This window comes from Brienomyrus brachyistius, unplaced genomic scaffold (genome assembly GCF_023856365.1).
Source record: "Brienomyrus brachyistius isolate T26 unplaced genomic scaffold, BBRACH_0.4 scaffold47, whole genome shotgun sequence".
NCBI lineage: Eukaryota > Metazoa > Chordata > Actinopteri > Osteoglossiformes > Mormyridae > Brienomyrus > Brienomyrus brachyistius.
The window spans coordinates 912010-932957 of record NW_026042322.1 but is presented as its reverse complement, the minus strand read 5'-3'; the positions used below and the strand labels follow the sequence as shown (position 1 = coordinate 932957).

The 20948-nt window shown below is 46.2% G+C and overlaps 1 protein-coding gene across 2 annotated transcripts; it reads right to left on the bottom strand.

Annotated features, from left to right (window-relative positions):
- Positions 1-282: 282 nt before the first annotated feature.
- sh3gl2a (SH3 domain containing GRB2 like 2a, endophilin A1) lies at positions 283-19489 on the bottom strand. Of its 2 annotated transcripts, none has more exons than XM_048999852.1 (9): positions 19266-19489; positions 6372-6440; positions 5651-5723; positions 5401-5544; positions 4683-4816; positions 3927-4085; positions 3336-3439; positions 2507-2643; positions 283-2087 (listed from the first exon to the last, which is right to left on the bottom strand). In XM_048999852.1, exons 1-9 carry the CDS (start codon positions 19308-19310, stop codon positions 1891-1893), a joined length of 1062 nt encoding a protein of 353 aa, XP_048855809.1. In that variant the 5' UTR covers positions 19311-19489; the 3' UTR covers positions 283-1890. The 2 variants fall into 2 exon arrangements, with proteins under 2 accessions (XP_048855809.1, XP_048855808.1); XM_048999851.1 differs by having other exon boundaries at positions 3336-3442; positions 19266-19487.
- Positions 19490-20948: the final 1459 nt, after the last annotated feature.

Sequence of the window (20948 nt, the reverse complement as noted above, 5' to 3'; positions counted from 1 at the left end):
AAATACTGAAAGTTAAAAAAAATGGAAAAAAAAAACACAAGCTCAGGTAGGAAAATATCAAACCCAGACCTGACGTCATTTCCAGCTACACCTGAACGTTTGCTTTCTCATTTTCTACCATCGGTATTACACACCCTTCCGATCTTCTCCATTTCTTTCCTTTTTACTAAGATAAAATGATAAAGCAAACAAATACCTGAGAGAAACAGGGAGCAAAATAATCATGATTAAACCACCCCCCCTGCATCCTGTGACCACAACCCCCCCCCCAACACCCCCCAGTTCTTCAAAGCAAAACAGTTTTTAATTATTAACCCATTTTAGAAGTTCATTTACATGCTCAAAGACTAGAGTACGTGTTGGAAGCCAATATACAGTAAATGTTTTTCCAAGATGCTTGAATTTACCCAGGAGTATCAAGCACTGATCAGCGAGAGACATACAGAACAGGTGGCATCGTGATTCAGCTGCTAATGCTTTTTGTACATTGTTCAGTCATTGCTAAAATCCTTGATTTTTCGTTGTTCTTGTTGGATGCAGGGGCACCACAACAGTTGAAAGCATATGAAACTGGGCCCGCAACTCAGACCAATCCAATCATGTTCCAATTTTTATCGGCCCTTGTCACTTAGTCCTAATCATTTTAATCCCCGCCCCTCCCACTTTATGGCACCCCTGATTGTATGTCCCTAACATATACAATGGTCCTTTGACAGTTTATTTCGAGAATAACCCAAAACTTTGAATGCTGGATGACGGTAAAACTAGTATTTGGCTCAACTAACACGTAGCCAGTGGAAGAAAACCATTGTTTTTTCGGCTGCAGGGTACATAGTTACGTCAATAATCAAAAATATGATATCTTTACAATACAATACATAGATCAGTTTCACAAATAGATCATTTTTAACCATTGACGTGTTTTGTTATTTGCTTTAAGACAGTGTTTCTCGAAATTTTGCACATCACTTACAAATTTTTATATAATTAGTATCTCATTCCACGTCTGAAAAATTAATATTCACAGTACGCTATCACTGTCCCATACGAATACGTGTGGTCAGGAGAAATGCACAGAAACACACCACATGGTACTGACACCTTTTGCGAAGCAGTGTAAATTTTACCTTTTGATAAGGTTCTTCACATAAAAGCACCTACTCTTTTCCTAACTCGTTGCAATTTCATGGGCAACAGCTCCAGTGTCTCTGCCATGCAGGTGGGAGTGGGACTTACATTCCAATCAGTCCTGACTGAATTCCGGTCAGGTTCCAGCCCCTGCATCATGTGGAATGTGCTTAGAACTCAGGAATGATGCGGGGTGTCATTTCAGGAATGAAGGTAGAGCATATTGATACACGGGACACAGACGCGACAACGTTCTGTGTGCAAATAACAGACCGCAAAGATATTAACAAGCGAAACGCAGTGGGGATCGTTATCAGAGGGATCGTATGGAGCATGCAAGAGCTAAATTGTATACCCTTACATTTTTTTTGGTTCATGTTTATTGACACAAATGTATCGATCTCAGAAAAGCATTTCTCAGACCTGAATCCGGTAGTTTCGACACCCCAGATGTCTCATTTCAAAGCCTGCAAGTTCCTGGTGTCATTTTTGATCATGTGAAGAGAGGACACACTGGTGATCCGCATGGTGCAACCAAATGAACACAAGTAAAGGCGGAAAAGTGGGGTGGGGGCGTTGTGGATGTCTTTTGGGGAGGGAAATGGTAACGAAAAGAAATTAATGTATGCACTGCACATGTACACTAATTTGATGGTGAGGTGTGATTATGTTTTATCTTTAATATTCTGTGCTGTATGCAGAAGGTGTTAACTTCTTCACAGCTGCGCCGTTGGTGAGCGAGGTCACCGTGCCGGAGAGAGATTAGTGCGGAAGTGCCACCAGGATGTCCACGTAGTTGACGGGAAAGAAGCCGGATTGGCCGTGCAGCATGCCCTCGTACCAGTTGTCGTCGATCTTGTTGGTCAGGGTGATGATGTCACCCTCCTTGAAGCCCAGCTCCCCCTCGTTCTCCGGGTCGAAGTCATACAGCGCACGGCAGCAGGGCTGGTCCATGGGGGCTGAGCAATCAAAGGGAGACAGGGAGAGGGGAGCAGGGTTAAGAGGACGATGGTGACAGAAGACACGTCCCAGAAATGCAGAAGAGTATGTCAGGTGCTGCAGATGAATTATTCAAATAATACTTCAAGTAGTTCAAAGTTGGAAGGAAAACGCTTTGAATCCTACTTTAACTGACGTTTCTTTATTGTACATTTACCCAATACTTTTATCCAAAGCGACTTACAGTAGTCTGAAGGGTTACAATTTAGGTGTGCACTCTGGGATTCGAACCCACAGCCTGTGCATTGTTAGCACCATGCTCATGTTCAGCTACAGAAGCAATGTTTTGTAAATATTCAGTATAGAGATAAATAAAAGTGCAACACACACAACAAAAAACTGTCAGATGATAAAGTATGCTTGCAAAACACAGATCTACCTGGAGACCTGCGTGGAGACTTGGCGGAGCCTTGGTAGCCTGGGCCTCCATTTTGGTTCTCGCTGGTGTAGAGGTCCATGCTGGTGCGGGGCTTGGGAACGTACTCTTTCCTGGGCTTAGCAGAAGCATCTCTTATCCTTCAGGCAAAGTGAAACAGACATGACAACAAGGTTCCTCAGCCAGAAGGAGTCATCTACCTAATATGAGCAAGAAGGTTAAGCAAAGACAGCCAGGGTGTCTCTTCACCACTGTCCAAGACCCATTATCCATGCCTAATTGCACCTTTTTGAGTCGATCCAGGCGTTTTTTTAATTGATGTGTATCGGCTACCACAGTCCGATCCAAAGCCCGTTCTATTTAATTTACCCTCTCTGCCAAATATTCACCAGTTGTGCAGATTATAAGGTTCTGTCACACACTACAGTAAGCCTGAGGCACATGGCTCACAACTGCAAACTATCGGGATGTCAGCCGTGTGGAAATTCTTTAAACTGCCGACTCGAAGCAGCCCGACAGCTACCAGCAATGTTTGCAAAGCCATCCTCTCAAGAGGAGGTAACAGCAGAATGTTATTACAACAAACAATTAGGCGGCCGCCGAAAAATCATAACAAAGATTACTGTAAGAAGTACAAATACAAAGAATCCACCAACACCAAAGATCGGATCCAGACTCGAAATTGCCATATATAAATACTGAATGGATCAGATAGAATCTGGGTACCACAAAAGTGGATCAGGGCATTCTTAGCAATATGGGGCGACTGGGGCACAGTGGAAGGACTCCCTGGACTTGGCCTTGCTCTGAGGAGGGTCATTGAAAGACGGACCTGTTCTCGATCTTGCCGTTGAGCTGCTGCAGGATCTCAGATGCCTGTCTGTGGTAGTCCAGCTGGGCCTGCACCAGTGCGGCCAGCTGGCTCACCTGCTCGATCTGCTAACACAAATACAAGAAGCACGGGTGGACTGTTACGCTCATCTGACTGTGTTCTCACTTCGTGCCAAGGCCTAATACTCCGGGCAATGTGGGGAAGCATCTCTCCATGCTGCATTTGTCATGTGACTCAACCCTGTCAGCTGACGCGATCGCAGCATCCTTAGGTTCTAGGTCGTGTTAAAAGAAGGAAGCGGTGGTAGGTCAAAATGTGGAAGATTTCAAGCATCTCGAGCAGCAGAAAATCTCTCCGGAACTCTTCAGAACAGACCTTCAGACAATCAGAGCTTTGCTTGACAAGGTGTGATAAGGACATACATCATCGCTTCACGCCAGTGCACAAGGCGAGGGCCATGGTTGCCATGGTTTCAGCTGAAAGGGAAGAGACTTTAATGGATGCAAAACATGACCTTCTGACAAGTAGGAAAGGTGCCAAACATGAAGATGGCAGACTAGGGCATCACAAGGCCAAAATAAAAATCCTTACATCACTTTCTAGCAAATTGAACATGCTCTGCTCGGCGATCTCTTTGGAGTCGTCAAACTTTTCCAGGGCTTGCTTGATCTCATCTTCCTGCACTTTGCCCTGTCTCTTCTTCTTGTAGTCAAAGTCGAGTCGCCGACCCTCCAGCTTCTTCAGGTGGTGCTGAAATGACAGGGTACAGTCATTTCAGCATGTGCTCCTGTTGGTCAAGTGTCCCGTTGGCCCCAGGGTTCAGTTCAAACCTTCATTTAGCTGGTAAGATTCCCTGCTCTGGCCTATTAGCCTTCGTTGAGTAGCATTTTTGCAGAGGAACCATCTGAATTAGTTCAGTAATCTTAATGAATTCATGTACGTTGTCTTCTAAAGTATGCTGTTGACAACCATCTTACTTTAAAAGTAACCATCCTTGAACTAGTTATTTTGGACCAGACTGGGGGAGTGGCTGGGGTTTGTATCAGCGATCGAACCTGCAGTTCATTGCACGACAGGTCCATGCATACATGGGCACCCATAGTGACACACTGCAGGTGAGTTAGAAACGCCAGATAGCCCAAGAGGAAACATATGTATTGTGGAGAGGACAGGCAAGTGTCTCACAGGCAGAGTAGGCTTGGGATTCATGCCCCAACCCTGGAGGTGTGAGACAAGGGTCCTACACTGATCATTTTTATTCTTAATTAAAATATTTTTTTATGTTGAATTTGTAGACACATTAAAAGACCCAGGAGGAGCAGCCTTATTCCTTTGTTGGCCCCACACCTGTATTTCCTTCAGGTCTTTGTCATAGAGGTTCTGCAGTGGGTCGATGAAGTTCTGCTTCACTTCTATGTCCAGGGAGTCCTTCACCTCCCCCAGCTCTTTCATGGCCTCACCAGTGTCTAAGAGAACCAGCCCTGGAGAAAAGAAATGGACACTCAGACCCAGAGCAGAATGAGGTCCATCCACCACGTTTTATGCCTGCAGAGATGCTTCCAGACTAAAATATTTCTACGTTTCCTTCCATTGACATAGGATGACAAAACAATGTTTTCAATTAATTAAAATCTTCAGTATCTAAGTAGGACATCTAAGTAGGCTTGATTTGGGGGAAGATGGTGGCGCAGGAGGTAGCGCTATCGTTCAGCAACTGGAGGGTTGCAGGTTTGAGTCCTGGTTCCTCCTGGTTCCTCCTGACCCCATCAAAGTGAACCCCAAATTGCCCCCGGTGAGCAGGTTGGCGCCTTGCATGGTAGCCTCCACCACCGGTGTGTAAATGCGTGAATGTGAGGCATAAAATGTAAAGTGCTTTGAGTACTCGTAGGAGTAGAAAAGCGCTATATAAATGCAGTCCATTTACCATTTATAACGTTTACTGTTAACGTTGTCCATGAATCGATCTGTAATGTCCATCTGAGTTACTAATTCTGATATGAAAGTTAAGTTAAACCTAAGCCAAAACCAATCCGCAAGAGAGTCTTCACGGCATTCATCATCATACCAAAGTTGGAATCCTCGCCCAGCTCCCTGCCGAACTTCAGCATGGACTCGCCAAGCACGGTTTCGGCCTGTGTGTACCCCGGGCCCTTCTCCTGACCCCTGATCTTGGACATGGAGTTGATCATGCTCATCTTGGCTCTGGATGCTGTGAGGAGGCAGACAGGTAGAATCAATGATGTCTATAGTTCCCAAAGATGACTGTGCTCCACAGGAATATGGGTCCTTTGTGTGGACCATTCGACAAGGCTTACCTGGATTGGGTTGCAGGTATTCTGTTGTCTTGGTCATTATATCTAACACTGCTCTAGCGGTGACGTCCACTTTCTACAGCCAAGGACGAAAGAGAATGTGTGAGACGTTTTGACGTGTTAATGTCCCCAGAATGCCCTCAAATCCAAAATAAATGTCTGCTGAAAGTATGTCACTAAGGCTTGATGAACTTCTCAGAGAGACAAATCACCCAGCGGCATAACATGGATCTGACAAAATGTGCTGTCCTTTATTGTTTAGTTTTACAGTATAAATGTATGAGTAAGTAAGGTGAGATCAAAAGTGAGTGTCCCAAACGTGTAGTTCTCATATACGGACTGAGACTTAACCTTCACTTTGGTTAAGGTGCCTTTTAGAGTAAAGAGACAGTGAACATGCACCAGACTCACTCTGGAGAACCCAGAGCTCCCTGCTCACCATGAATGTCTTCTGCAAAGGTGAAAACAATCTCATGGGAGGCTTACACACACAAAAATGTTTGTAAGGACAGAAGGAAAAATAATTAGTATGTAGAGATAACCAGTCAGGCCAAGTGGTGGGTCCAACCAATCAGATGTCTTGGTCCCACCTCCTCTAGCTGCTTGGACCCACCGCCCTCTACACCCTGATTGGTTATCTCTCTGAACAAATCATTTTTCCTTCTTATACATTTTTGTATAAGTAAAACTCCTATGAGCTGAAAACAAGCTGAAGAGCTCCTACCTTTTCCATGTCCATGAATTCATCGTCCAATTTGGTCCCTTCTGCTCCTCCAACCTTCTCACTCACTTTCTGGATTGTCAAAAAAAAACATAGGAATTCAAGACTCAAATGACCAAGAAGCACTATGGAACCTGCACATTTTAAACCCCAAAATTTAACCCCGTGCTCTTATTCAGCACCCTGGACATATTAACTCTCTGATGTTGTGGGCTGTCCCGTCCCAGAGAGGCCCCGTGGCAGAATTAAGGTTCATTTATCCCAAAAGGGAATATGATATTAAGGACGTGATCTTGGAACTTAAATGGCTTTGGTAACGTCTGGAGGTCAGACTGGCCTTGCAGCTTCCGTAGGCCCGTTTTAGGAGGTAATGCATTCTGACATGGTAGCTAGGGCTGACTGAACCAGGAACCCAATGGCAAGAGGCACTGAGCTCAATGGAAGTAGCTCGAATTGAACTGGCATTAACCCACACAGAAAAGTTAGAGGTATGTCTGCCCAAAAGCAGGTTAGCAGAGAGGCTTTTTATTCGGTTCCCGAGGATGAATGTCCACTTTCCACTTTCTCGGGTGGTGTAACTAGATCATGGTACACATAACCAGCAAAAGTGTTTGGTTAGTAACCCAGAAAATGATCCTATATCCATCTATCCATCCATGCAGCTAGAATATATTCTCATCCAAGAGCAATTCAATGGACAAAGCAGTGTCTTCACATAAAATCCTCACTCGCCCCTGAGATCCCTCAAAGGATGATGTCAAGGAGTGACTAAGAGGATCACTCATGAACAAGATGAACGTTGTGACAGAAGACTGCCAATGATCCACGTCCCTGTTACGAAACAGGCCCCATACTGCAGTATTCTGCCCACTGGCCTTGCTAGTTCTTTATTTTAATCTGTGTCACAAGCCTGTTACCATGTGCATCGGAAAATCACAAGTTAAGAACGATTCCTCTCTGGGGACTTCAGATAACGCAGTGAGGACTGTCCCATTTCAGGGCACCACTCAGCTTTCCCAATGGTGAGGAGCTCGCTGGAATGGGATGGGAAGATTATCCACTGAGGGGGCTCTGGGGGTCTAAGCTTGTCTTTGTTAATCCAGGGTTTACGTGAAACGGGGCAGATTCACATCCAGCGGTAATAAGATGGATTTTCTTACTGACAGTTTTACATCATTTAGCTCAACATCCATTTGTTCATGTGATGCTTTGCTCTAAAACAGGGGTGGCCAGTCTTATCCGCAAAGGGCCGGTGTGTATGCGGGTTTTTGGGGTAACCTTTAGGTCAGCTGCTCAAACCCAGGTGTGAGGACTCTTCAGCCAATCAGTCCTCTAATTAGCAATCTGATTTGGGAGTCGCAGCGAAAACCTGCACACACAACGACCCTTTCTAGGTAAGATTGGCCACCCCTGCTCTAAAACAACAGAAATACTTTCGCTTTCTAAAGTACCTGATGTGACTGGAACAGTTTGGGGGGGTATCTGGGGATTTTTTAGGGCACAGTACACCTCTGAAACCCTAACAGTGATGTTCTAAAGCTTTATGAATTAAGGCAATGGGATCCAGTCCCCACGTTAAGGAGCCAACCAGCAGTCCCTGGATAATGAGGTAGCCTTGATTTAAAAGCAGAAGACTTGAATCCATGGGTCACTGTCCTCTGCTTCTACGTGTCCCCGCCTTCATTCTTTAAGCGACCAATCAAAATGGACATGCTCCATTACACATACAACAGCAAGATGTTTTATTGGCCCGCACGCAATTGTTCAGTATCCTACAATAGGACAAGTGTTAGATTGACAGAAGCATAAACCATTCAGAGAATATGAAGAATAGGGGAATTAAGCCCAAGTCAAAGCTGATGTCTTTACTAGTGGCAGAATCTTTTAGAATTTAAAGTCCTTCATTGGTGGCTTTTACATTCTCTCCCAGGATGCGGCTGAGTTGGAATACATGGTGGATTCATGTGTGCTTTAGAAAAGCTGCATCTTTGGGCTGCACAGTGCAGAATCGTTTCTTCACAGACTGAATTGCTCTGTAGTTCTGGAAAACTTTACAATGAAGTAAGGGCCATTCGAGCTATTTAATGATTTAGTGTGCCCGTGTAATGAGTCTGGACAGTGTTCCCTGAAGCTGAGCTTCATTACCTGTCAGAAACACAGCCCTGTAACTTCAGAAAAGGCAGCGTTTCAGAATTACATTTGCCTCCTAGAGCAGAAAAGCTCTTAATCCTGCGTTTAATCGCCTTTTGTCCATCCCAGAAGAAGACAACCCAGCTGAAGAGGGGAACGCATTTTAGCTTTGTACTCTGAAGGACGACGGGAGGGGTAACAAGAATGTTCTGGAAGCTGTGAACGCCTGCGCCCATATAGGAGTGCCACACGGGCAGGAGAGTACAGTGTGAGTCACGCAGCTGCCTGGCCCGCACTGCCTTCATCTGGTCTTGGCCCATTACCCATACAACCCCCCCCGGTCCAATTCTCCAGTTCTGATCCAAAAGTGTGCAGCCTGGGCATAAATATCAGAACTAACCCTGCCAGTCAGCTAGGGGGCGCACTAGGAGTATGATTACTGTGAAATGAGCAGAGAGACGGGGGCTTGCAGTTATGAGGAGGTGAATATCGTGGCCTCAAAATCCCTACTGCAAGCCAGTCCACCCCCCCCCCCCCCCCTCCTGCACTCAGCAGCGTCAGATGGGGCTCACAGCAGGGACACCCTTCTTTTCCAAAAAATGCAGCAGGAAGTGCTTGCATAAGCCCCTGGGGCGGCGCTCTTCCAGCACGGCTGAGTGTGACCGAGGCGGCCAGCATCCCGCGTAAAAACGCACCATTCCCCGAGGTTTTTTCGGTTATTTTCACCGCCTGGCCCCGTCACGGCGCATAGTGTGACTTTGCCCACTCTAATCTTTGTTACACCTCTCCTCTGGAACCAATCAGAGGATTATAAAAAAGTAAAAAAGCACAGACAATGAAGTCTGGAAATAGCTACACTCTGTGGGTAACAAATGACACATAAATGTTACAGATTTTGAAAGAGAAGAATACGATATACTTCTATATTGTTGATTAACGTGGGATGGAGAGTTTTATACTTCCGGAGAGCTAGTATGCGTTTCTTAGTACTAAAACAACATTATCACGTTTTACTGGATGGTGGGGAAACACAATATTCACAAGCACTTTTGCTTTAAATGTCTCTGCAAAAAAAAAAAACACTGCAGGACCAAGAAATTCAGAGCACAGAAGAAGTGAGTCATCAGTCATCTTAATGTGACAAGATTTACTGAGAGTCGCTTCTCTCACGGCCCTTTTCAACAGGGCGATTAATTTTCGTCTGGCACATCTTGGAGTAAATATTAAAATCCAAAAAATTAGTCAGTCTGGATTCAGGGGGACACGTGACTCTTGAATGTCAGATAACGGGGGGCTGCGATGGATTTACCGCCAGCACCGGAGATATGAGAGATATCCAATCCACACACTTGGTACGTACCGTTTACGACCATACCATATCTGGTAAGAGGAAACCCATCATCACAGACCAGAACTCAACCCTCTCTAATACTATACACTGTAAACAAACAACGCCTTGGTAAACAGCCTCGAAATACCTCCGGAATCAGTGACGTTCTGGTGACTTGTAAGGTATCAGCAAAAAAAAACAGGGTAAAGAATAAACAGGAGGAGAGCGAATGCATCATCGGCAGCGCTGCGTAACACGGGCATGCGGTGTCCATAATCCCTGGGCTCTTACGTAAGGCAGCGGTGGCGGTCCGGCCTATGTGGGATTCCTGCACGCAGCTGGAATGTAAAGAGGGATCTGATTGGACAGGAGGCAGGGAGGAGGCAGGCCAGTGTCTAGGGGGAGGGGAGGATGCTCCTATTCTAATATGGACCCGGCCATCTCACCCTCACCGCCTCTGTGGAGGGTTTGCCACCTCCTGACGCAAACGAAACTGTGGTTTGAATGTGACTGGTCCGCTCCGGAACCTCACAGCGAGTCAGGCGTACATAGGCGGCCCAGATGCTCGACGTGGGAGAGGAATTACCCTTCGGCCGGAGCTGTTCAAGCGAAGTCTACTGCCGCGCTAAAAATAGCCTCGGAATCAGCCTTTGATGCCGGCAAGGAGATGCGGCTCAACTGCTCCATGACTCACTGACACGGGGGGGGAGGGAAACACGGCAGGTGAATGGGAGGTGACCTTTAACCTCCAGGATCCATGTCAAGCGAGTGGCTTCATGTTAACGGCAGGGGAGTGACAGGGTTGGGTCACCATTTCGTGATTAATCATTTACTGTAGCCTAACACAAGAGATGCTAAATCCTCGTACAAAAAAATAATCCCACCTTTCTGTTTACCTACTAACATACTTAGAACCATATATTCTTTAAATACAGGACCCTGTTTGCCCGCCATGTGAAGGTAACTTCCCTCTATCTGGGTCACTTCATTGTAGCGAGAGACTGAAATCTTACCCTGTTCGATGTGAAGCTGATCTCAGACCTGCTCTGACTACAAAGTGCGGCAGGCAGAAGCAGCAGATTGCCAGCTCTGACTACAGAGTGCGGCAGGCAGAAGCAGCAGATTGCCTACGGCGTACCATGCGACTGGTGTTCCTGCCAGGGATTCTATGTGTTTGACGGGGCATGTTCACATGGGCGCGTGACCCTCATCCAGGAGAGCAGCATGTCGCTCAGCGAGGGCTGAGGACCCGTGAGCTGTCCTGCCTGAATGCCTGACCTTTCTCATGTCCTTCCCTGGGGGGGGGGGTGACGCTTATCTGCGTATAAAATGAAGTCACCTGGGGAAGCCAGTGAAGGCTCGCTCTACACACCGCGGAAATCCCCCCCCCCCCGGCTGGTTCTCAATTACCCCCAGTGCGGTGGAGCTCGGACAGAAAACTGGCTGAATCACTATAGCGTAGAAGAACTCTGCAGCTCATACTAACCAGCCCGTTTGTGAAGGAGAGCCGTGCACAGACCCCACTCCATCCACACGGGTGTCACGGTAACCACCTCACTGTACCTGGCGTGACGGGAACGTGACGGACAGCTCCCTCCCAGTCCCTTCTTTACTTTCCTCTGGATGCCGGGCATTTTCCAGTGAATTGCAGTCCTTGAGAGCGGACTTGATTTTCTGCCAAGACCCCTGGCAAACGATTCTCCCTCTACCGTATTATTAATGTCTTTCCTTAACAGCTGCTGGCCCTCATTTGTCGGGGGTGGGGGTGGGGGGCTGGACAGCCGAAGACTCCATTGCATTTAGGGGAATCTGAAGGCAGTCTTTCTGTGCTCCTGGGGGGCAAATAAGACATCTGCTGTCTGTTTGAAGCTTGACTGTTTTCTAACCACCCTCAACTGGGTTACGTTTACATTACATTTTATTTATTAAGCAGATGCTGTGATTCGAAGTAATGTCAATTTAAGAAAGCACAGCCAAACACCCTTTGGACCAAGTAGGGGTTAAGGGTCTTGCCCAGCTGAAATCACTCTGCCAATCCTGGGATTTGAACCAGCGACCATCCGATCCAAGGCACAGCATGCTAACCCACTGAACCACACACCGCCCAAAGCACCAATGGTAACCCCCTAACAAAGCTTTCATACTGTTTATCACATTTTGAGTCAACTTATATTAAATAAATCAGTATACAGAAGCTCCTCGCTTAACAATGGTTCGACTTAACGATATTTCAACTTCACAATGGTGCGATATTCACATTCAGTACTCATCAGACTTTGAATCCTGATCTGTTCCTAGGCTAGCGATATGCCATTCAATACTTCCTGCTGATGCCGGGCAGATGGCAGCATCCAGCCAGCCACGTTTCCGGTCTCCGTAGCGATCGCGAACGTAAACATCTCAGGCTGTGTGTAAAGTATTACACGGTTTTTTTTCCCTGTTTACCCAAATACACACGTATTCCTTCATTTGCTTTTCAGTTACTGGTATTTAGTTAGTTATAGTAATTATTTATTTACTTATTCAATGACAGTAGTCATTTATTTCCTATTTATTTATTTATTTTGTGATATTTTACACTTCTTGGGAATGCAGTCTCATCCTAAGTGAAGGAGAACCTGTACTAAGAAGCAGTAAACAGCAAACCCAAACCGTAATCTGGCAGAAATCTGTTGCCTTCTCATGTACAACCACACATTGCGCTCTCATCCCATATGCAGACAGAGTTTCTCTCAGCCTCTTCTCTGGTCCAGGAGCGCTGGACTCAAGAAGCGCAGTTCACACACCGACCACTAGGAGCAGAGAGGCCGCCAGCTACACAACAACAACAGGGGGGTGCTCGTAAATGTCAGCCTCTCTCCGTGGCCGGACTTGCCGGCCAATAAAAAAGGGCCATCGATTCTGTGCTCGTCGGGGCGTGTGCCATTAGAGGAGAGCAGAATCATAACGTATAATTGTTCCTCAGAACAATCTTCATGATGGTGGGGGGGAGGGGGGTGTTTATTTATACACAGTGTCAACAACCAGGAGCTCAAAACCCTTTAACACACTGCTCAAGGTTTAAAATTAAAACATTGTATCCGGGCAGAACTGGTTCATGTGACAAAGCCTTCGAGGAACCCTGGGCTGACCTGAAGAATTTATGGGAATTCCTGATGCCATGGGTAATAAAAATGCAGAGTTAAAGGCCCCGGGGATACTGTTTGCGTAACCCGCGTATCTTTTGTTCCCGCCATATACGGGCATCTTCCTCCTGTCCTGAGAGCTATTGGCTGAGCAGGCAAGGGGAATGGGGAATAACTTAATCTCCACTAAGCTCCCGTCCAATGAAAAGGGAGTGACATCAGCCCCGAACAGAGAGAACACCACATTTTGTTCAACACACCAGAAGGTTGCTGGGTCAATCCCGGTGACCCTCCTCTTCGAGTGAGAAATAAGTCTGTATAAATCGGTGATATTATCGGTAAGTGTAATACAAAGCAATAGGGTGCTTTATTAAGACTGGTAGTGAACTAGGTATCGGCCATTGATCAGAACCATCAAAGATACAGCGATGAATATTCCCTGTTTTTTAAATATGCTGCGATAATCACGGAGGCCTCCTTGGTGAGACCTCCCACCCCGGATGGTCAGTCTGGGATATAAAATGAGCAGCTGGTGTGGTGATGATACACTCGGTCAAGGTCGAGTGTGTGGTCACGCCGACACACCGAGTCTGGTCTTCGGTGTCCGTTACGGTCGCCGCTCCTAACGGCGAGTCGGGTGTCTGGAAGCCGGCTGATTAGCCCACAGGTCCTGCTTATATATAATCTTTGCCCCCTTCTCAGAAGCTTGGCTTGGGCACACGGAGACCAGTCCGGAAGAGGCCAATCTGGTAGATTTGAAGCCGCAACCTACCCCACATATGCCCAGGGAAACATGGCAGTTCTCAGTAGGAGGAGGGACACAGCTCAGACACCAGACGCTCCACAGCCTCTTCACCAGACCTTCATGTCACTCCGCCACTGTTAGCTTACAGCAGCGGACCGGCAGGGCGAGCCAACCCTCAGGCGATGTTTACTGTAAACATTAACCGCAGGCTGAACACTCAAATCATCCTACACCTAACTCTTAGCGCTTTCCCCCCCAAGCTTACATGTCCATTGTATTTGTGAATTTTACACACTAAAAATCTCTAGGACAGCGCAGGTTGTTACGCGGTTCAGGTTTTGCTTAAATGGGTCAAATAAATCGACTCGTTACTCTTGTTCTCCTTCGCCGAGGCCTGTGCGGGGATGCGGGAGCCTGTCTGCCAGCCCCTAATGCGATCGCCCTGCCCCTATGCGGCGCACCTGCCGGGCTGCGGCAGCGTTACCTGCATGCGGCGTCGCAGCTTTCAGGAATCCACCCTGAGGCTGCCTCACGCGCCGGAGCAGTGCAGCACAATCGAATCACGCCGAAATGCTGCCGCGAGCTGCGAATCTAAAAGCCTGACTGCTTCAACCAAGTGCAGGAAGCCATTATGCAAGATATTTGCTAAAAAGGTGATACTCGCCTTACGTTTATTTTATGTATTTCCTATTTAGTGACAGGCAAGTAGAAATCTTTGAGCCTCTAAGATGAATAGTAACCTAGATTTGTGCTCTTAAGTCCGAAAGATCTAGTATATGGTATCTATACATCTATTTATGTCACTATTTAATACAGTAATGTTACATGCCTATTGAAAGAGCTGATATTCACTTAGCAGGAAGTATTTAAAGATTGAGTGCTAATTCTAATTAAGAATTATGGGTTTGTGGAAATCCTCTTCCAGGCAACTAAAAAGTCCCCGAGGAGGTGCTTTTTGGCTCGCGATGGGCGTTGAAGCAGATCGCCCGCACGTGGGAAGCAAAGCGGTATCCTGGAGCTTTGCCTTGGGGGGAAAAAAATCAACCATGGCTCCCTGGGAGAACTGGTGCAGAAGACTGTGGGGATCGGGCACAGGGCCACCCCCACCCCCACCCCCACCCCCGTTCAGTCCAGACCACAATGTGTGTTCGGGGCTCCGTGAGAGGTGCATCTATATTATGTGTCCATATTCATCAGTCCTTATGCTGGCTGAAGGAGACAGTGGGAGAGATGATGGCGAAACCAGAAAAAGTAGAGTTCAGGTTCCCCAAACCATTAAAGGACGTCCATCCAGTACTTTCATTTGCTGTAGATTCTGATATAGTCAGAGAAGCCATATACAAGAAGTCAACTAATCAGGAAGCAGTTAGCAGCCTGTCAACCAATCAGGAAGAAGTTAGCAGCCTGCCAACCAATCAGGAAGTGACGGGGCCTGTAAACTTCCACTGAGAGCATTTAGGGCCATGATCACGTGACGAGCGGCAAACTGATGTCGAGCATCGGCGGCTGAGTGCGATGTGTGAATCGGACACGTGACAGTCCTGCTGTAAATTTCCCCGAGAGCAGAGTCAAAAGCAGCACTCCTGCCTTTCCTCGTCAGTCCGGCAGAAAACGACACCGTAAATGAAATATGCAAATGCAGCAGATTTTATTTGAACCTGCGGCGATGTGCTGAATTCGGAGAGCGGCCAGCTGGAGCCGTGCTCGCTGAGGCAGACTGCGCGTCTGCCGATGGTTTATGCAAGAGTCTCCAGGGTCATGATAATAGGTGTCGCTCCATTTTGAATTCAAACACTGACACATCAGGAGTTACAAGCACAGCAGTGTGGGAGACAGCGTTCTGGGGGTAGGAATGAAGAAGTATATCCAAGTTTGTAAGCTCTGCTCTGACAAACCCTTGGACCTCAAAACTCACAAAAAAAAAAAAAGAAATCTTCCACCAGTTCAGCCAACTGGGCAAAGTGCTGTGCAGTTTTCAGATCTATAAGTGTCTCTCTTGCGGCTACTGGCTGAGAAGCTCTTTGTCTTAGTCCTGAGACCGAACCCCCCCCCAGGCAGGATTACACGCCGAAATCTGCGAGGCGAGAGAGCACCTCTCAGCTCCATTCAGAGGCTGCGGATTCTGTTATATCGGCTGCCAAAGCAAGGCATGAGCTAGAATCTGATATGAGCTCCTGCTAGGTGAAGAGGGGAGCGAAAGCTCCAATCGTCACGAGCTCACCTTGGGAGAACCCATGTGGGATTTCCGGGGATGGGTTTCGGGGTCTGCATCACATTCTCAAAGCGACAAAACTCCAGTTTGTCGCCTCTTGTATCGCACTGCACCCAAGACACTTTATCTTAGGACGTACAGTCGGGAAGAAATACTCAGAGATGAAAACCGCATCACTCAGCCGTAATCTTTGGCCTAGCAGAGATAAAGGACATTATACGTCTCATTCCTGACAGCCATGTGATAGGAGAATATATTTGTGTACAGCGCACAGTTTGAAAGATAAAACCCTTTGTAAAGAAAGCTATTTCAGATCAGCGAGAGACACATCTGTGTTTTCACATTCTCGCTAATTCCCTTTAATCATGTAATCATTAATTCATTCTACATTCATTTATAATCAGTCAGTCACCTTTCAATCATTTAGCATATCGCCATGTTATCAAATTTGCACCCATAGCCTTTTGACAATACAATGTGGGGACACTTCGCTTCGATTAAACTGATACATTGTGTAGCAGTTCCTGTCTCACAATCCTTGCAGCCCTGCAAAATCTGATGAAAACTCTCTTTCCTAATTCCATTATCTGCTTTGTTTTTAAACCATAAATAAAAAATGAAAATGAAAAAGGATGATGGCGCTGCTTTGGAGCATACCAACCTACCAAGCAGGAGGCGACTTGGACTGTACCATTATCACTGTGGTATATAAACTGCTCCAGTGGTGGTGATGTGCGTAGGTATAAGCAGAGAGGTCACAGGAGAGTCTGGCTGGAGATAGGTGACAGGGAGTCTCGCACCCGGGGCAGAGCGCGGTAAAGGTGAGTGGTTGTTATGTTAAAAACGTAAGCACCATGTTAGGCTCTGAGCTTCATATGCTGAGAGACTTTATCCAGGGACACTCAGCGTGCGAAGGGTTTCCAACGTTTCCATGGCGTCAGTGCAACATCTACACAGCTCACAAGTAAACAGACAGAGGAATTCTCAGCCTCGGACACCTTAGATACCGAGACCTATGTCACGCAAACACGGAGCAAAGGTCACCATCGGATACTCTGGCTGCACTGGGAGGCAATACAGTCGCTTCCCAGTTTGCGTCACGCTTCGATTCCCGGCCGACCTTCGGATCGCAGGGTGCCCCTTCCCGCGACGTGCGTTTCGCAATAACAGCGATTTATTAGGCTTCTGCCCGTCTGAAATTGCTCCTTTATCACGACAGGTCTGGACAGGGGAGAGTCCACCATACTGCCGTGATGCGGTTGACCGGATTTTACGGCCCAGCTTGGCAGAACACGGAGGATATCTCTTTCCCAGCAACACAACATGCTCCCCACACACGATCCATAAACGTTCCAGTGAGACCTACAGACAGGCTCAAAGTGGGAAAACTCGCTGCTGTCAGCCCAGATGACTAACCAGTGAGTTCTGGAGTGTCTTATTGTTTCCACTGTAAAATCAGCGGCGTATTCCGGAAGGCATTCTATTCAGCGTCTCATCCTGATGCCCATTCTGAGGGCAGGCCACTATCAGGATAAAGAACCTCACAGCAAGAGACATCTGCACCCGAAACGTCTAAATACAGCTTTAGAGGAAAAACAAGATGGGGGATTCTGTACAGAAAGATCACACGAGTCCTTCAGAATCAACACCCATGAGAAAATAAAAGTACTCGTCCTTAAATTTAAGGTTTACCTCCTCCCCCCCCCCCCCCCACACTCACATACCCTCCCATTGTCTCCACTGTTCATTGCAGCCCTAGAGTGTTAGCAGATTACAGTGTCCTGCTGGACAGCTGAGATTTGTGTGGGATTAACAGCGTCAGGGACAGCGTGACCCCTTCTGTCACCAAGGAGTCGGGGGCCTACAGACAGACAAGGACCGCAACTCCACCCAGGTCTTCAAGAAGGGACAGTGTATACTGTTATCGATTAAATGACAGTCTGGGGTGACTGCCGAGAGAAATGTGTGTGCGTGTGTGTGTGGGGGGGGGGGGTCTGTTGCCGGCCGTTAACAACATGTCCACCACCCAGCGTCGATGCACTCCGGAGGCGCCACCGATGCGCGCAACGGCGGCGGCCCGTTTTAAATATCACCCTCCGTATCAAATGCGACGGTGCAACCCGCTGCCGCCGTGGTGACAGCACGTGCACCCCTCTGGACATGCATCTCTCTGACTTCGCCTGTAACAAACGAAGCAGAATCGCCGCTCCCCGGGATTCAGCAGCGAAATGACGGCGCATTCCGCCGGACAGGATGGACGCAGGGCGAAAAACAGGCTGTCTTGCCTTAAATGAATACTGAGCGGTTCGAATTTCAAGTCGCCGTGTCCTTGTTCACATGTATGCTTGGGACTTGTAATTCGTCCAGGCTCTACGTCACGTTTGGCAGTGTGACGTCTGATTTGTGTCTATTTAATTATTTACCATCATGCAATAAATAAATAGACTACTATACAATAGCTTCCTATTGATGTCTGCTGTAATTTGTCCCGATTTCCAGTTAACAAATTAAAAATGACAAAACATATTGGATATTTTATATATCGATTTTTCAGCCTACTTCATGACCTCACATTATGGCAGGCTGTTTGATAATATGGACATAGTGTCCCAAATAAGCCTGCTCCTCCAAGGAGGAAAAAAAACAACTACAAAAACACATAAACAGCAGCATAGCTGTATAACAACAAAACGGATCTGCCCACTTTGGAAGCAGTTAGCTTAATATCTAAAAAAAATACGCATAACAGAATAATAAGCAACAACCGCAAACCGCAGAAGTGGGACTTTCCGTTGCGACAGACGCAAATAGCACATAACTTGCCCTTCTGCTTACGTTAAAAACAGCTCTTTATACCGAATGGAGTCAGTCCACAAGAAGTGCCTGTATAATTTTACACGTTTTCTATGTCTACCGATGTTATAGTATTTCATTACTTTTTCAGTTACTGAATGTCATCTGAAGGGTAGAAAGCTTCGTTTCTTGAGACATTTTCATTCCACCAATTATGTCGATCGTGACGCATCCTTATTTATAATTCCGCAGTTTAATTCAATATTATAATAATAATCATAATAATACAGAGATCTAACACGCCAGGGAGATAAAACGTTAAAATATGTATTACATCATTCGCTGAGACACGGGCCGGCGACATATATGTTATATATATATCTATATATATTACAAATAATCGATTAATAAGGTAGTCCTTAAAATATTCGATTTAAATGGCCGCTGCCCGAATTTTCTCATGAGTTAATAAAATGCCCGCGAGCGATGTCATCCGAAACTAATTGCCTCTATTCCGCGCACGTTTCACGCGCATATATAAGCCCCCATAGCGCGCACATACCTGAGTGGCTTTGTGGAACTGCTTCTTCAGCCCGGCTACAGACATGGTGCTGAGACAGGGATGTGCGCCGTGTTTCGTGTCGTCCCCGCGGATGCAGTGAAGCCTTGGCGATGCGTTTCAGCTTGCGGGGATCTCCATGCACGGCGCTGCCTGCTTCTGTGACCGGGTTACTGAATGTCACCGGCAGCCTTTGCACGCCGATGACGTAGACCTAACCACCCCCCCCTCCCCGGGTCCAACCTCTTAAAGGAGAAGCAGCGACCGGCGGGGTCGGTGCGTGCGTAATTCGCGCCGGTATGCTTTAAATGCGGGGGATATTAGTAGAACGTCTTTATTTAGCATTTCACGATTTCTGCGTTGAATCTAGGGAAATAAGGACATCGTGTACGAGACTCAAACGTATGCGTGATACGGCGGCTCACGGTAACCTGGACCCCGGCATTTGTATAAATCAGCCGCATCAACGTCATTTAGACGTAAGCGTATTAATAATAAAATCTTCAATCGAGAAATGCAGCTATAATTAATCAATCGGAAGTAAAACAATACTCTTAATTTGACAACGTACGGTAAATGATTGGATAGTATGTTAATTTATTACGTACGGCCACAATAGCACTATTACTAAAATCTCTACCCTGAATATCCCCCGTAAAACTGGGTTTGCGTAGCCTAATATACTGAATTTCAGTACCGTGGACAGCGACCATGGAGGTCGCTGTCCATGTTCTACTTCCAGCTCACACTGGAAGCACTGCTTATCATTCTCTGTTGCTGTTTTTATAGTTAGCTGGCTAGCCTTTCTCCCCGCACATGAATTTTTCTACTTTCCCAAAACTTCGTTTAGATTCTTTTCACTAAATTCCTTGCCGAGGACACTACTCATGGTAAAATCTTATATAATTCGTGCAATACGCAAATGCTAGTCTTTGTATTCAATTTTGCACTCATCCGTTGTCACTTTTCTCGAAATCGGCAGAAAAATCTGGAAATATACCAGATGAGTGTGGCGTGCGGTTTTTAAAAATAAAAATTATAAAAATCTACAGTAATTTGCTTTCCGAATTTTGTTCAACCTGAAACAATTACTAGGCATTGTTTTACTTGTGAAAGGATAATATTAAACCTACTGCTTTCTATCAATAAAGCGGTTACTTTTCAATAGGTCTAAAGTTTAAATGACTATAATTGCTTCAAAAACGCTACACGTATCTTTCAAGGAATCTGCAATTTCTGAACAAATGCTGCCCCCTACTGTAGAAAAGACGATCTACATGGAACTGATGTAAACAAATTAAAATGCACAAAAAACGGAGGTATTTCGTTTAAAATAATGGAGTCAAAATTATAGCAATGAGAAATGAACCGTCTGAGAAATGAGAAAGACCTTAACTCTACTGGAGGCATATAGCATTTGTATTTTATTACCAATAAAAACATTGCGTTTTTTTATGTTGAAACCAGATAGCAGGCATGAAACGTAGGGAATACAAGCCATTTAAACACAGAATTTGCGTTTTAATAAATAGGGCTACATCAGTCTTGTAAATTGAATTCTTGAACAAATGAAAGCTTTGTATATCGCCCCATCTTGCGGTAAGAACAGGAAACGCACTGGAATCTGAACCCCTTATTCCTTTTGATGTATTCGATGTTCTGTGAGTCGTTATGTTAGAGGATAAA